Source organism: Polistes canadensis, unplaced genomic scaffold (assembly GCF_001313835.1).
Source record: "Polistes canadensis isolate GaletaPanama2010 unplaced genomic scaffold, ASM131383v1 scaffold_441, whole genome shotgun sequence".
Lineage (NCBI taxonomy): Eukaryota > Metazoa > Arthropoda > Insecta > Hymenoptera > Vespidae > Polistes > Polistes canadensis.
Genome location: NW_014569988.1, coordinates 24737 through 42022, shown reverse-complemented (window position 1 = coordinate 42022; position 17286 = coordinate 24737). Strand labels below are relative to the sequence as shown.

At 36.1% G+C, this 17286-nt stretch overlaps 1 protein-coding gene across 2 annotated transcripts in view; it reads right to left on the bottom strand.

Annotated features, from left to right (window-relative positions):
- Positions 1-2152: 2152 nt before the first annotated feature.
- LOC106792470 (zinc finger protein Gfi-1b-like) overlaps positions 2153-17286 on the bottom strand; it is a 37558-nt gene continuing 22424 nt past the window's right edge. Inside the window, exons 1-2 of one of the 2 annotated variants that reach the window (XM_014758904.1) lie at positions 6439-6693; positions 2153-4880 (exon numbers count right to left, since the gene is read on the bottom strand). In XM_014758904.1, coding sequence (XP_014614390.1) covers positions 3548-4873 — 1326 coding nt within the window. In that variant the 5' untranslated portion in view covers positions 4874-4880; positions 6439-6693 and the 3' untranslated portion in view covers positions 2153-3547. Of the gene's footprint in view, positions 4881-6438; positions 6694-17286 lie in introns of those variants that run through there. The other variant, XM_014758903.1, reaches the window with a different exon arrangement.

The following is a 17286-nucleotide window of genomic DNA, read 5'->3' as shown; positions in this document are numbered from 1 at the left end:
TACATTCTACACAGTGTAATTCTATAAAAATCCATACACTAAGTAGTACGACTCAATAATTCTCAACCGTATATATTTGTTATAACTATAAAAACAAACAAGAAACAAAAAAGAAAAAGAAAATGAAAGAAAATATCTATAGATAAGAAAACATATGTATTATGTAGATACCAATTGATATACCTACACCCATTTTCAATCCCCCTCCCTCCACCCCTCAAGAAGAAAAGATCGTGTCGACTAGAGTAATAGATACGATGTGTTTTAAGGGGGTCTCCTTCCTTTCATTCTCGCTTATCGCAAGATGAAGTATCGATTTTAAAACGAAACCGATGACGATAGCCAACAATGATGTTCCCGAGAGATTATTCGTGTTAACCCCCATTCTCTCTTTCTCTCAATTATCTTTTATATGTGTATTCTCTAGCCCTCTTCCTCCTCCCTCCCCCCCCCCCCCCGCCCCGCCCTTTTTCTTTTTGTCACGATCGATATGTTTTATTCGAGGATAATAATATATAATATCGATACGAATATTAATTGTCATTTCTACTCGCGTATTCGCTTAACCCTTCTTTGCATGATGATGGAAATTTCAATCATAATATTTAGTCAACAAAAAAAGGTACTCAAAACCCTTGTACTGTATATTTGTTGTTGCTGGCAACTTCCAAAAAAAAAAAAAAAAAAAAAGAAAATCATGCAAAGAAGGGTTAAAGAAAAATTGAATAATTTTTACGAATTGAAAATCAAACGATAACCAAACGAATAAAGCGTGTAAATTTCAATTCAATTTCCACCCACCCTCCTTTTTTCACCACCCCCTTGTGTCTCTCTCACCCTATTCACGGTTCTACATATTCTCGTTATATATAGGATGATATAATACGTAAGTATATATACATAGGTGGCAAATTTGTTAGGTATCATATTATATAATATTTGCTTTTGAGTTTATATATAACGATCATCGAATCTATTATTATTATTGATTTAAACTGCAAAGGAATTACTCGAACTGTGGTTGGTAAACGTTTGCGAATTTTGTTTTCCGATAGACATATTGGTGAGAGAAAGGGTGTGGGGGGTTGGGATGATAATATATTATGTAAAATAATAATCAAAATCGGGAAGTATGAAATTTTGTTTTTTCAGGTTTCTGTCGATATCATTTAAAATTTTATTGCATTGGATATATTCATATTTACAACAAGGGAACACATACAATATGCATTTTCATCTACAATCTATCGATTATCTACATATATTATTTCTTTTTTTTTTTTTTTCGTGTAGGTTTTATTTTACTTTTACTTTTACTTTTTTTACCTTTTTTCTCCTTCTTCTTCTTCTTCTTCTTTCTTTCTTTCTTTTTTTTGTGTGATTTTTGGTTTTTTTTCTCTTCTTTCCTTTTCTTCATCATCATCATCATCATCATCATCATCATCATCGTTATCATTTTTAATTTAATTAATTTATCCTCATCCTTGACGATATCTTACGACATTCATCTAATTCGTAATTGTATAAATGCGTTACATATTATTCACTTTTTTTGATCTGACACCTCTTCTAATTGTAAGTTCAATTAAAACACAAATTTGCATCATTAAAATGAAATCAAATGAAATGGAAAATAGTAAATAGCAAATAGTAAGATGAATTATTATTAACGAATTAGACGAAGTATTACATCGTTTATTTTCAACATGACGTTTTTTTTTTTCTTCCTTTCTTTCTTTCTTTTTTTTTTTTTCTTTTTTATTTTATTACATAATTACGTATGTGTGTGTGTTTTTATGCATTTATTTATGTACGTGTGTGTATGTATGTATGTATTTATGTATGTAATATCGGAAGACGTAAATAAAAATGCATAAATAGGGAGAATTAGGTACACGATCTCGTCGTAATCATAATAATACTCTTTTTTTTTTACTTTTTCTTTCTCTCTCTCTTTTTTTTTTCATCTTGATTCTATTGCAAAGAGCCAGTTTGTAATCGTGAAATTACACCATTGGCCTAAACGATCGCGACGTAATTCTACGATGAATGATTACAACGATCGATAATAATTAAAGGATCCAACATTTCATTAGCTATCTACGAATCGACTTAAAAACTACTATCACACCGAATTTATACACTTTTCTGCTTTTTTTTTTTCCTTTTTCTGTTTTTTTTTTTTCTTTTCTTTTTTGTTAATATCTTCTCTCTAAATGATATATCAATCATAACTAGGATTTTATAATTTTTTGTTTCCTCCTCGTTCACAAACGTTTTATTTGTAATTTTCTTTTTTGTTTTTTTTTGGGGGGGGGGACTTGTTTTTTTTATATATATATATATATATATATTTCTAATCATGTCTTGAGATCCATACGAGTGTGTTTGATTTCAATTAATCGTGTTTCTCGAACGATCATTATTTTGAGAATCGTGTTGTGTCACACAAACGATTATGCCTAAGTATTTAATTACAAATTTACGTGATCATAATCGATTTCATATATATATATATATTTTCATTTATATTCTTATTATTTTCACTCTTATGCACATTCGTTCATTCACTCACGCATGCATACACGCACGCACACACACGCATATACATCATCCACGTAGAATCTAACGCAAACCATGTATCCATGTATTTGCTTTGCACATACAAATATATACAAATATTTACACATACTAGTTAATGTCATCGATAAAGAAGCGTACCGATCTTAATCGATAATCCTTTGATTTGTTCGATATATTTATCAGTTTCCTCTTTTCGTGTTTCTTTTTTTTATTTTTCAAAGTTCTTTTCATTTAGATTATTTTTACGTACGCAAGATCAAAACACTGAAGTGTTTCCACTAATCTTCAGGAAACTGATTTAATTGTCACAATGATGATTGTCCATCATCGTCATCATCATCATAATCGTGTGTTAACGTTTAAGTGAACAATACCTTTATTCACTGAATAAGAACGATGAGAATGATAAATGTTCGAGGGTTAATACTCGAACTATAAATCCCGTCACACAGTAACGATTAAGAACGATTTAGAATTTGTTCTCGCGTGAATTGCAAAGACGTCTTTTAGCCGAAACAGGTGTAATCGTTCCCAGTGGACTCCTGAATTGCTACTCGATTAGGTTCAAAAGAGTTCTACCATGTTGGGGAACATAATTCGCCTTTGATCCAAATTTCAGTAGGGCCAGGACTGCATTTGTCCCGTAATCGGGATTTCTGTTGGATGACATTTTATTCCTAAATCTGAGAGAGATAAATGTTTTTTTTTTTCCCTTTTTTCTTCTTCTTTTTTTTTTTCTTCTCTATAAGATCGTCGGGGATATATCTTATCTTCTTTTTTCTTTTATTCTTAGTTAAATCTTTTTGTTGTTGTTGTTGTTACTTCGGTCAGTCTCAGGTAGACGTGGTTGGTTTTCCTCTCATTTAGATGGTTGAGCCAATTGAGCGATGTCCCCGGCGTAACAGGGTGGAGCCAACATCAATGGGCATTGAGTTTTCCTCGGATAAGGAATGTTCTCACTATGTCACAACATTTTAGTGAGATAACTGGTTGAATTTGGTGGCGGTAAGAGGAACGGACTGACGAAGGAACGTCCATCGGTTGGTTGATGCATCGACGAGTAACCCGGTTGTTGGTTATGGCTTTGACTGGAAGTACCGAGCCCAGCCAATACGGGTAACCCAGAGTCGTGTAATTTTCTCATGTGTTTCTTCAAATCGAAATTCCTGCAAAATCCTTTTCCGCATATCTTACATGAGAACGGTTTCTTATCGTTGTGGGTGTGCATGTGAAAAGTAAGATTGTAGATCTGATGGAATGCCTTGTTGCATACGGTACACTTGTAAGCTTTCTCGTCGTTATGCGTCAACCTGTGATTCTTGTAATTTCCTTTCTGATGAAATCCCTTGCCGCAGACCTCGCACCTGTAAGGTTTGTAATTGGTGTGTATGCGCGTGTGAGTATTCAATGTTGAACTCCTGTTAAACGCTTTACCGCAGGTCTGACATTTGTGTGGTTTTTCAGCAGTGTGAATGATCTTATGCCTGCACAAAGTACTAGCCTGACGAAATCCCTTTCCGCATATCTTGCATACGAATGGCCGTGCTCCCGTGTGCACCGGCATGTGACGCGTTAGATTGTAATGTGCGTTGAAAACTTTGCCGCATTCAGAACAGGTGAACGTTTTTTGTTTGTTAGTACCGTTTATCTCGTTACGAGGAGTTGGACTTTTCTTTCCCCGTTGACTTTCCGGTGAGATCGTCCTCAAGCTGAGCCTCGATGAAATGGAAGAAGTGTCTTGAACGGAACCCTTTTTGCCGCGTTGATTTTCCGGCGTTATTGTGACCAGGCTAAACCTCGAGGAAACGTAAGTGTCCTGAACAGAACTCGGTGGTGGGGAGGTTTGGGCTACGCTCGGAGTGGTAGCTGGCGAACCTGGAAAGGCCCTTAACAACGGACTCGGATTATAGTAGAGGAGGGGATAAAGATTCTGATGCCTCAACGTTGGCACGTATTTTTTGAACGCCGATTCCAAATGAGCGGAGTAACGTTGGCTCAGTGCTGGGAAATGAGATGATGCCTGATGAAGGATACCAGCCGGAGTGGTCGTGGGTGTTGCGGTAGTCGTCGATGGGGGTGGTGGTGGTGGTGGTGGTGGTGGCGGTGGGACCACTGCTGCTTGAACCGTCTGAGTTGGGTTCGCTTGTTCGGTCAAACGTTTGTCCGGTTCCATGATCTTCGCTATGGAGAAGGTCAAGTTCCGAGAGGATGGTGGCGAGCTCACCTTCTCCGGTGGTAGACTGGTCGGGGTCTCCGTCGCCATCGTGTTGCCCGTTGAGAATGGTTGCATGATACGCCTGAAAAATATAATAAATAAAGATTCATTGTTATAAATCATACTAAACGATCGAAAAATCTCTCTAATCGATCATAGGAATATCCGAAATTACAATAGGAAGCCAGCCACGTTTCGTTGGCTAATTCAACTAGTGTTTCTCGAGCGAGGACGTACTGAAGTGTGCCAGGCATTGATGCTCGAGTAAATAGAAGAGAGAGAGAGAGAGACAGAGAGAGAGATGGGAATAGCGAAATCACGACGATCAATTAGATGACTTCGAGGATCGTCGTTTATTATTCGTGCGATTTACCCTATGCAGCCATCCAACCAGCCAGCCAGCCAGCCAGCCAGCATGGACCCGTTTGTGAAAGCACATGCGCGCGTGCGCATGCTAGCTACCACACATATAATATATCTACATATATATAATATATCTATATATATATATATATGTAGATGTATGTATATGTATATGTATACAGACGCATTACCAGCATAGCCCACATGTCGGCGAATCCGAGTGAAACATGTGGTACCGCTATTATATCCACTCAATTGGCCCTCGTGTTGACATAAAAAAAAAGAACGCTCCGCATTGAACGATGGGGGCTGGCAAACGTCGAGCAGCTTTGCGTCACAAAGGAATCCTCGCCGGTAGTACTACGTTGTTTCGCACTCTAACGTTGCCTTTAGTAGTATTCACGTGTCTCATCATAGACATTACTTAACCGTACCTACAAATTCCTATTACCACCTATTATCCTTCATATTTTTTTCCTTAGAAGTTACTCCTCCTCCTCTTCCTCCCCTTTATCACGATTCATGCTCTTTCATATTTTCATATCCCAATGAAAATTGACAGTTCGAACTATTTGTTCTAAGAATCCCGTATATGAAGCTGTATAAATGCAAGGTTAACCAAGCCATTAAGTATGTGAATCGTTAGAGAGGATAAAGGATGAGGGGGGGGGTCCGGGGGAAAAGGGGTATGAATGGCAACGTCTGAATGAGATGCGAAATGGTCAGCACTGTTGAAGAGCAAGCTTTCCAAGAGCAAGGTTTGCACATCGAAAAGTAGAAATGTTTGCTCCCTCGGATGACGAGTTATACGTTTCGACTTGGAATGACGGTTTCAATTGGTTCGGGTTCTTCTTCATCTACCTTCCCATGATATAGTAGTCGCTTGCTGCTGCTGTTGCTGCTACTGCTGCTTCTTTTACGACTCTGAACTACTACTGTTTAATCTTCAATACGAAATTTATGATGGAGGGTAGTCGAGCGTGTAAGAGAGCATGCTGGAAATACCGGAGACTTATTATTCATCTGACTAGGATGAATTCACTTCCTTCCCCCTTTTTTTTTCTTTTTCTTTTTTTTGTTCATCGAACTTTCAACGAGCTACGAAAAATAAAAGCTTGTTAGATAACGAATAAGATGTTAAGTAATATACTATTATCCGATACATGTATATTTTGTTGTTGAAATTAAAATCAACGATTAGAATGAACAATAAGACAAATCGGTGATTCATTTTTCTCGATCACAATTGTGAGAACTTCGATGAAATATTAGATTACCTTTCGATATATATCAAAGTAACAAATCCTAAACTAATCTGGTAAAGGTTCGAACTCTCGCCATCTTCCTGATAGATTGGTGCCGACTTTGGAGAAAGCAGGAAACTGGTGGTGTCAGGGTGGAATGCGACGGGTATGACCCTTCGTCAAGCCCCGCCCATTTGCCGGGTACCTACCTTCGATTGTCCCTGGAGGCAAAGGCAGCCCTAATAACCGTGGGGGTCGATAAGTGGAAAAGCGAGCCCGCTGTGAGAGATGAGAGTGAGAGAGAGAGAGAGAGAGAGTGAGGAGGGAAAACGGTTACCTCGCACCCCTGAAACGCCCCTATGACCTATAGCCAAAAAGAGAGAGAGAGAGAGAGAGAGAAAGAGAGAGAATACATCGTTCGCCGCCATGGAACGACGAACCACCACTGTCCAAAATTTACCACCAACAAAGCTCGCGATTATTCCTCACCCCATACTCCTCTTTCTTTTTTTTTTCTTTTTTTTTTATGCAACGGATAAAACTTCGACACATGTCTTTCTTTCGTTCGTTCGTTCCTCTTCTACCTTTTTTCTTCACAATTTTTGTTACATTCGACATTTTTCAACAATTATCTAAACTCCCTCAGTATCTTTTTCTGAATTATTTCCTTTTAAAGCATCGTGTCCAATTATTATTGTCACACTTTCTACAACAATCCATGTTCCCATTGCAATGATCAAATTTCGTATCGTTTTATTGTCGTCTAACCACCACCACTTCTATTAAAAACTGATGTGTATCAATGTTAATTATTGAAAAAAATCTAATAATACATATCCAATACATTGGGATTTATATTAAGTTTTTAAATAGAATTTCAGTGGTAAGTTTGAGCTTGGTAGTCTGGAGAGCCGAAAGTTATCCTCCTCTTATAGGTATAGTTATTCTGTTTCCGTCTGTGGTCGTCGTCCTCTTCTTCGTTTCTATCTGTGTATGTGTGTGTATGTATGTGTGAAAAAGAAAGAAAAAAAGAAATAGAAAAGAGTAAAAAGCACAGGGTAAAGCCGCAGAAGGTTGGTAATGGTGGGGTAGAACGATAGACGATTGGCTAGCGCAGTTATCGGTCGTGCGAACCTCTGGGGAGGGATGAAGCAGGGTAGAAGGGGGAGTGGAAGGGGGAGTTGGATGGGGAGGGAAATGGGGAGGGGGCGGGAGGTGGTGGTAACTACAAGAAACATGGTGGGGGTTGGCATTGTTACAGTGCTTAACGAACGGCCGACGTAATCAGTATCGTTCCCCGTTCTCGCGGTACGCAGCCACCCAGCAATTCTACCAATTTATTTCAATCTCGGCTAAAGCATGGCCGACGACCATGGCTCGAGCAGCAGGGACCATTTTGTTTTCTTAATTCGAACCGATTCGATCGTGCGACCGACCGACCAACCGACCCACGCGACCGACTTCATCCATTTCATTTGTTCTCTCCGCGTAAACGTTGTTCAATATTGTTCTTTTGTTCTTTTTTTTTATTTTCTTATTTGGATTCATTGCAATTTTAATATTGGATTGTTGGTATGATGTAATTGGGGATACGATTGGAAATAATTGTAATAATTGTAATGATTTTTTAACCGGTGCAGGGGAAATTAATTAACATTTATTTTGATGAATGAATTGTTTGACGTATTTGGAGATACATCTATCATGTAATGTGTAGATACTGGGAAATATAATTCAAGGTTTTATAATAAAAATATTAGCTTTTCAGTACCTACCCGTATCTAAGAGATACTCTACTTGATAGCTAGCAATCAAAATAATTGTAATTTGTTGTTGCATTTAATGATAAACTTGTGAGAATGTAACTTTCCTAACTTTAGCATATTCAATTATTTTGGATTTGTGGTATTCTCAAATACTACCGCAGACATTTATTAATAGTCAAGATTTTGTTGAAATAAATTAAAATAGACAATATTTGAGAAAACGTATCTATTATGATTGGCAGAAAATGTACAAAGTTTACCAAGGATTGTTACAAATCCAATCAGCTTCGATAAACTATTAAAGGATGATCATTCGTGGGGATTAGATGGGAACGTTAAAGAAAATCGAAGAACCTCGAAGGAACTTGAAATGGCTTTGCAAATTTACTCGTCACGTTGCCAACTCGCTAATTACCTCTCTCCCCCTACCCCCCTAACCCCCTCGTACCCTTTATCCTCATCCGAACGATAGACACTTCATTCTCTCTTACTAGTCCATTTATTTCTGATCGGATTCGAGAATAATTGAAAGTACCGTACGATTGTTGTAATAGAAAAAGAATATCAACGATCGTTTATCAATATTAGTTATATCAAATTATTTATTTGAACAATCAGAACACGATTGTAAACGAAGAATCATTTGTTTTTTCAAAATTACGAGTTTTGCATGGAAATGACAAATAATTTGAAAATTATATTAGGATAAACGAGAGAGAAACACAGTAATTCCTATCTCACTTGTATAAAAATTTCAAATGAAGAGAGCCCCACAACCCACCCAAGAGAGGGATGGTTTGTTAGAGGATTTGCGTGTACAGGGCGCATCAATCATGGTTACCTCTTACGTGTGTATCTCGGCATGCGTTTGGACGCCTATCGCTTTTCTCCCTTAAGTGGTGATAAGGAAAATAAGCCACACAGGAGAATACTAACTTCCTAGGTTGTTGAATTTTTTTTCTGATTTTCTACGGGGTCGGGGAGGGGTTGGGGGAAGGAACTTCAAAATTCGACAAATCTACCGTATTTGTGTTTTGTTGTTGTTGTTGTTGTTGTTGTAAATTACGCATGGAACATTTGAAAGCATCTTTATGGTCGACAATTAACACGTTCACGCCGGCGCGGGCCACCGGTGACCCGCATTAAACCAGATGAAGCGCGATATTAATTTGAGCGTGGCCTAATAGCAAAACAAATTATAATCGGCCCCGGCGTGAACGTGTTAAATAATTTGTTGTAAAATAAGAAAAATATTTGTATATTTAATTATTAATGTATTATATACATTATAATATACTATATATAGTGCTCGAAAAGTTATGGTAGCATAACGGTTTAAAATTGACTCTATATATAAGATAATAAATACTTATGACTGTAATGAAAAATGATGTTAGATTGACTAGTGAACATAACTATCGAGTTGCTGAGGATGTCCCAAATATAGGGACGAAACGTTCAACGGATAAAGAGATTGTTCATTTAATTTAAATCTGTCCAAAAAAAAAACATCCCTAAGAATTAAACTTAGTAATTATATACAATGTTAATATATAACCCCAATATTAATGTATCCTCATTATTGTTGCGTCAGATATTTCGTGTAATAGATAATTATTTTTGTTTCGTAATTGAGACGCATCGATCAGAGGTAATACCGAAAAGTGAGACGTTTAGGATTGTCCGACATTGTCCTCGTTTCTTGATCAGCCCTATTAGCCTTGCCCCCGGCATTGTTCCATCACCGACAATCGGCCTTTCGTGATACGTCGTGTGAATGCTTGACATATAATTAGCATTTGGGGGTAAGGAAAGCCAAGCCTCGACTGAGGATGACGGCAGACACAATACACAACCCCCCACTTGCTTTTCCACGGTCCCATAACTCGACCATGTTCACATCAACCCCCTCCAGTTGACGCATTTCCTTCGATCAACGAGCAGTACTTAAATATTTGGACGTTGATATGCGTGATTCCTGATCATTATTTAGTCGGAATTAATGATCAGATTTGAAGGATCCTTTCAAATATTTCGATAACATTAACGTATTGTTTATTTTGTTTGTTTGTTTTTTTTTATACGAATTGTAATTTCTTAAATGTTACATTTTCAAATTTTACACATATGAGATATATTAATAATTTATTAACACATTATAAAATATTTTAATTATTTCACACCGTGATTTTTTTTTTATATTTTGTTAGAGATACAATTTGATTTGTAATTTTTTATAGTAATTTCGTTGATATTTATTTTAACTATCCCAATGTTATTTGCAAATTTTGTTTTTATAACTTATGTATAAATAATAAATAAAATATTATATTTATAGAGATAAACAATAAATTGCAACGCAGTAATTTTGATAGGTTTTAGTGATTGTTTTTGTATTTTTTTAAACGACGTCTTAAACAAAGTTGAACGTTAAGAGGAAAATATTATATATGATATTTAATTGAAGATGCAATGAGGGGTTCAAATTGAAGAGTCTGAGAAATGGTAGTCAGAGAAACTCGACTAACAACAACCAGCACGGCTTTTGCAAAATGGCAACGAGTCCTGCTGAGTTCGATATATCTCGAATTCACGTATTACCCAGCAGAATTAACGGGAGGTTCACAGCTGCGCAGTCCGCAGGGGGTTCTTCCTCCATTCCTCTTCTCTCGCCAGTTTTAACCCCGGTACCGTGCCACCTTGAGTTCTCTCTCGTTATCACAGTTTTCCTTTCCTTTACTTTTTCTTTTCTTTTCTTTTCTTTTCTTTTCTTTTCTTTTCTTTCTCCTCTTTAACGTGAACCACCAACCCTTGAGTTTTACTGGCACGTCGTTACCGATAAAATAAACCATGTCATACTAACTAAATCCTAAGTTGCCAGTATCTTTCAAACTAATTACAATTTATTCGATAAACATTTATCGTTGAAAAAAAAAACAAAACTATTCACGAATAAATTGATCATATTCATTATTACATATCTTCTTTTTTAAAAACAATATTTCTAAATTTCTATTGGAATTTACGGTAGGTTAAGGGGTTACATGGGTTTGGAACTTTCAAACAAATTTTTTTTGTCTTTTTTAAATTCTACAACTCATCTAGAATATTGTATTCAATTTTGAAGTCGATAGGAGTAGTAGTTTTAAAGATAGAGTCTTGAGAAGCACTCAAATCTTTAAACGCGTTTTTCTCAAAACGCTTTTTCTAAAGTCGGTTGTCAAGATTTCTCGAAAACTATTTAACCGATTTTCATGAAATTTGCTACACGTCTTCGTGATACTATTGACAAGAACTTGCACGAAGGATTTTCGTTTCTTTCATAAAATCGAATTTTTAGAAACCAAAATGTGGTGCAAATTGTAGCGAAATTTGAATGTTCTTGCTAAAAACGTTGCCAAAAATCCAAATTTTAATTTTTTTCTTTTTCCTTCGTCCAGTTTCTAGTTTTAAGTATTCACTAAAAGATCCTATTTTTTCAACAGAAAAACCCCCACCGTTTATAAGTTCTGCTGTCAACGCGAAAACACTTTTTTTCAGTGGGGTCACCGGAAATGACGTCGCAATGGCTGAGTTTAAAATATTTTTCAACCAAAAATTCARAAAATSTTCTTTAAATATGTATCTTAAATACTATAAAAAGTTTGAATAAGAATTCCATTTTTTATATAGAAAAAAAAAATTGTTGAAAATATGCTATTTTTTCCCGGGTGTAAACCCATGTAACCCCTTAATAATTATTTGTAATATGAATAAATTTCATTAGAATAATAATTGAACGATATAAACAATGAAAAATGTTTATATGAAAAAAGTAATTCGAAAAATTCAAAGTCTTATTTGATGACATAAGTTGTTCACCCCTCCCTCCCTCCTGGCCAAAGAACAACGGGGGTTGCCGGGGGTTGCTTTCGATTTTTCTATTCTTTTTTTCTTCCTATTTCTTTTTTCAACGACATACCCTAACCTCATGGAAAAAGGTAGTAGGCAGGACGCGTGTGCCTTTTACCATACGTGTGACCAGAAACAGCGGGTGTCTCTTTTACTTGCTTGCTTGCTTACTTGCTTCCTTGCTTGCTTGCCGTCTGCGAGCGTTCATTTCGCATTTTCGACGTTCATAGTTCGCGTTTGGGCACAAAGGCCCAAAGGCGGGTAACTCGAGATCGTTTGCCCTTCGCTAAAAACATAATAACGATCGCCAACGACGTTTATATGTACATGTATGTATGTATGAATGTATGTATGTATTTGTATAATAGGCTGGTGAAATAATGATTGGGATAAAAGTCAGGAAAACAATCGTAGCTGTGCATTGTCACTTCATGGGCCCCATTCATTTCTTACCCTGGTACTACATTTCGAACTTTTGGAATAACCATAAGCAAACTCATGGGAATATCTATTTATACCAATAGCATTATTTTCTAATATTTTCTACTATTATTATTTTCAATCTTAAATCCGAAATCCTGTGCCACAAACAATTAAATACCATATAAATATTAATTTTTCTTAGAAAAATTCTTATTCCAATGAGATCAAACAGTGAATAGAATTTACAATTCGTTTTTCTACTCATCACCATCATCATCATCACCATCATCATCATCATCATCATCATTATTATTTCTCGCAATCTTTTCTTCCTCCCTCTTGCATGAACCGAGTATAAAAAGTAAAAAAAAAAAGGTTGACAATAGTTAAAGCATAGATTCGCAACGTCCGGTTGTAAATCGGCATGCAGACTGGCAAGGAGGGTGGGTTGGGGGTTAGTAAGAATCTACTTTCTTGATCGTCCCCCTGTACTCACCCTACCAATGGTGATAGACAATGAGCATAACAAACAGGGTAGGTTACTCCCCCCGGGTTGTGTGTGTTTTTTTTTCTTTTATATCGGGTGTATATAAAAAAAAAAAAAAAAGCAAACGAGCAAGCAAGAAAGCAAGAAAGAAATAAATAAAGAAAGAGGTGGAAAGAAAACACCCTCGCGTTTGAATTTGTCCGATATCTACGTGTGTGTGAGAGAGAGAGAGAGAGAGAGAGAGAGTGTGTGTGTGTGTGTGTGTGTGTGTGTGTGTGTGGCGGGCGTCAACCAACACGCTGCATCCGCCTGTAGTTTTTCATTCACTCGTTGATTCACTCGAGACTAACGAGAAATAAAGAAATAAAAAAGGAAGGAAGGAAGGAAATAAAGAAATAGAGAAGAATAGCTTCGAAAATTCGATACCGGCTTGGTGTGTAGCTTAGAGAGAGAGGGGTGGGGGAGCGGGGGGTGGTGGGACAATGGCAAAAGCATGGGGGTTTACCTTGAGAAGGGTGGCGCGAGCAAGCGGAAGTCTCGCGTGCCATTTGCCTCTCTTTATTCTACGTTTACCTTGGCTATACTTATCCGTGTGTCCTCAGAAATCATCTTAAGATGAATGAATCAGGCTCGGGGGTGTGGGCTGGGGAAAGGGGGAAGGGGACCAACCGACTCGAGTGGCGCGTGCCCTGCCATACCCAGACGATCGGATTCAAGGATATCGGATCACCCCTGCTTGTAAATGATCGGATCGAATTAAAAAGTAAAAAAGAATAGAAAATCAAAAACAAGACTTGCAGTTTTAAACAGACCGGCTGTCAAGAAATGAAAATTTGTCTTATATTTTCATTCGTATTCTGATTTCAAGTATAATAAATTCATGTATTCGTGTAGTATATTCGCATACGTAGACAATCGAATTAAAGAAAACTCGAGAAAATCAGCTGACAATGATTGAATTTTGATTTATTCTTGAAACATCATTTAATTGAATGCATATATGTAATTTTATTGAATTGAATATGAATTGACACGAATTCGTGCAATCCGCGTGTTATAAAAATGATATATTATTTTCATAGACATAGTATTGATATATAATACTAACGTGTCATTTTGAAATAGTTTTAACTTTAGTGGGTGTTATTTTAAAACAATACGTTTTATCATAAAATAGTTTAGGTCAAGCGATAAAGTTTATTCTGTTCGTGTCGTGAAACGATTACAAAGAAGAAGAAGAAGAAGAAAGAGGTGGGCTCGTGAAGGTGGTATTATTAGTGTAAAAGAATAAACGAGATGGTCGCATGCAAATCACGTCACAGACTATTGGTTCCTTATCAGATATCAGTTATGTGCTCGATTTAGGGTGCGTGCAGTCTATTACATCCGTGATCTATTGATAAGCACGTCAAATCCGCCAACAACATATTCCTCGGGGAACGAGCCGTGCCATTTCAAGAGAGATGGAGATAGAGTAAGAGGGTTGGAGGGTTGTGGTGGTGGGAGGGTTGAAGAAGAAGAAGAAGCAGAAGGAAGAAGAGGAACGAGAACGAGCAACCCCTTTGAGAGGGTAAAGTACTTCGAATCGATCACGAACACCTTTAGAAGATTGAAACTATTTCCAAGGTAGCTTTCTCATCGATTATTTCAAGAAAATAAAATACAAATCTCAAGAAATTTGTACTTTGACACGGTGATACGCCAGCGTGTATGCCAAACTTTGAATCATAATAATTCCCATTGACAAAAATACTTTTAAATCTTAACCACCCTATGTGGAAAGGTAAAGAACGTGAACGTGTTAAGGGGTTAGTTACATGGGTTTGGGACTTTCAAAAAAATTTTCGAACAAAAATTTGAATTCGATTTTCGTTTTTTTTCACAAAATCGAATTTTAAGAAACCAAAATGTGGTGCAAATTGTAGCGAAATTCGAATGTTCTTGCTAAAAACATTGTCAAAAATTCAAATTTCAATTTTTTTCTTTTTCCTTCGTCCAGTTTCTAGTTTTAAGTATTCACTAAAAGACCCTATTTTTTCAACAGAAAAACCCCCACCGTTTATAAGTTCTGCTGTCAACGCGAAAACACTTTTTTTCGGTGGGGATCACCGGAAACGACGTCGCAATGGCTGAGTTTAAAATATTTTTCAATCAAAAATTCAGAAAATCTTCTTTAAATATGTATCTTAAATACTATAAAAAGTTTGAATAAGAATTCCATTTTTTATATAGACAAAAAAAATTGTTGAAAATATAATTATAAATATTCTTGTCCCAACAGTATATTAATATATATATATGAGTTTCAAAGGGAAATTGAAGACAGTTAATAAATTTGATGAACAATTTATTTGACCTTGTTGAACGTTTCGTCCCTTACTGGGGACTTCCTCAGCAACTACAAATTTTTAATTATGACTTGTTAAAAAATATAAACATTACAATAAATAAACTCTAATTTTTTACCTTGATCACTTAGTTCACGCGTCAATACATATTATCTTATTTTCAGAGTCATACAATACAATAAAACTTAACATATTATAATATAATTTAATCCTAAAAACACCTTATCTCGTCACACGTAATCATATACTGAATTCTATCTAGACTAGTGTTTAATAATCTAGGTATCTTCTGTATTATGATGTCCTCTATCAGTGTGTCTTGTTATGATAATTAAATTTTAAAATTTCATTATAGATATTGTTTAGATTATTCGTGTCTGTCCTGTAGTTAACTGTATTGTTATTTGTTATATGGTACATTTCGCTTATATTTCTTTTGTACCAATTGTCTTCTCTTTCTAAAATGGCAGTCTCTTCAAATTTGAACTTGTGTCCTGTTCCTAGATTATTAAACACTAGTCTAGATAGAATTCAGTATATGATTACGTGTGACGAGATAAGGTGTTTTTAGGATTAAATTATATTATAATATGTTAAGTTTTATTGTATTGTATGACTCTGAAAATAAGATAATATGTATTGACGCGTGAACTAAAGTGATCAAGGTAAAAAATTAGAGTTTATTTATTGTAATGTTTATATTTTTTAACAAGTCATAATTAAAAATTTGTAGTTGCTGAGGAAGTCCCCAGTAAGGGACGAAACGTTCAACAAGGTCAAATAAATTGTTCATCAAATTTATTAACTGTCTTCAATTTTCCTTTGAAACTCATATATATTGTTGAAAATATGCTATTTTTTTCCCGGTGTAAACCCATGTAACCCCTTAAACCAAACCGTCTCGGAGAATTAACCATCCTAAATCGATTTATTAATAAAACAATATGCGAGATAGGATAAAACAAAATATAAAATAAATCAATGATCGCGGGGGGTGTGGGGCGGGGGTGCGGGGGAAGGTGAAGAAAAAGTTAAGTATAAAAGGTAAGTCCTTAAATTAAAGTAGACATTGATCACCGTCTCCTCCCGTAGGTTGACACTTAAAACTTGGCCTCGTACCATGGTCTATGGTATATAGGTAAAACTTCTTGTGGACGTCACTTAATCTTTCTGTCCCTTGTTCGAAAATAAGTGGGTATCCGCTCGAGCGGCATTCCGTTGGGGCAACGCGTTGGAAAGAACTGGTCCGACGACTGCCATCTGCCACCCCCAATCCCTCGAGGGGCTTTCTGCCGATCTTGCTAAGGGAAAGAGAGAGAAAAAGACAGGAACAAAAAGAAACAGAGAAAGAGAATTCTCGCGAGTGGTTGAGACGTCTGAATGCCCTTAACCATCTCCTCCTGGTTAACCTACCCCCGTTAAATTTTCTTCTTCTCCTTCTCTTCATTTATATATATATATATATATATGTTCTTTCTTCTTTTCTTAATATACTTTTCTACTCTCTCTTTCTTTCTTTCTTTCCTTCTTTTTATCAGGAACCGTATTTATTCCAAGGCAAACCGTCATACGATGCTTTTCATCGAAGATTAAATAGGATATTACGCATTAAATGTCGCAACTTGCCCCCATAGTTCGTAACCCTCGTGCTCCCCCCGCCGCAACCCCCTTCCCCCATTTTTGCTTTTCTTTTCTTTTTTTTGTCTCTTTCCTATTTAACAACGTTCACCTTTTAAACGTGCTAAGACTCAACCCTCGAAACTGAAAAATAATCCAGTGTTAAATTCTCAACTTGATTCTTTTCTTGACCTTTTATTTTATTTTATTTTATTTTATTTTATCCGATTTGTGTGATCTGTATCTATTTTGTAGATAGATTTAAACTATTATTTTCTTCCTCGAATAATTTCGTATCATTCTAATACGATTTCTTATTTTATATTCGTTGAGACAATAAAAATTAATT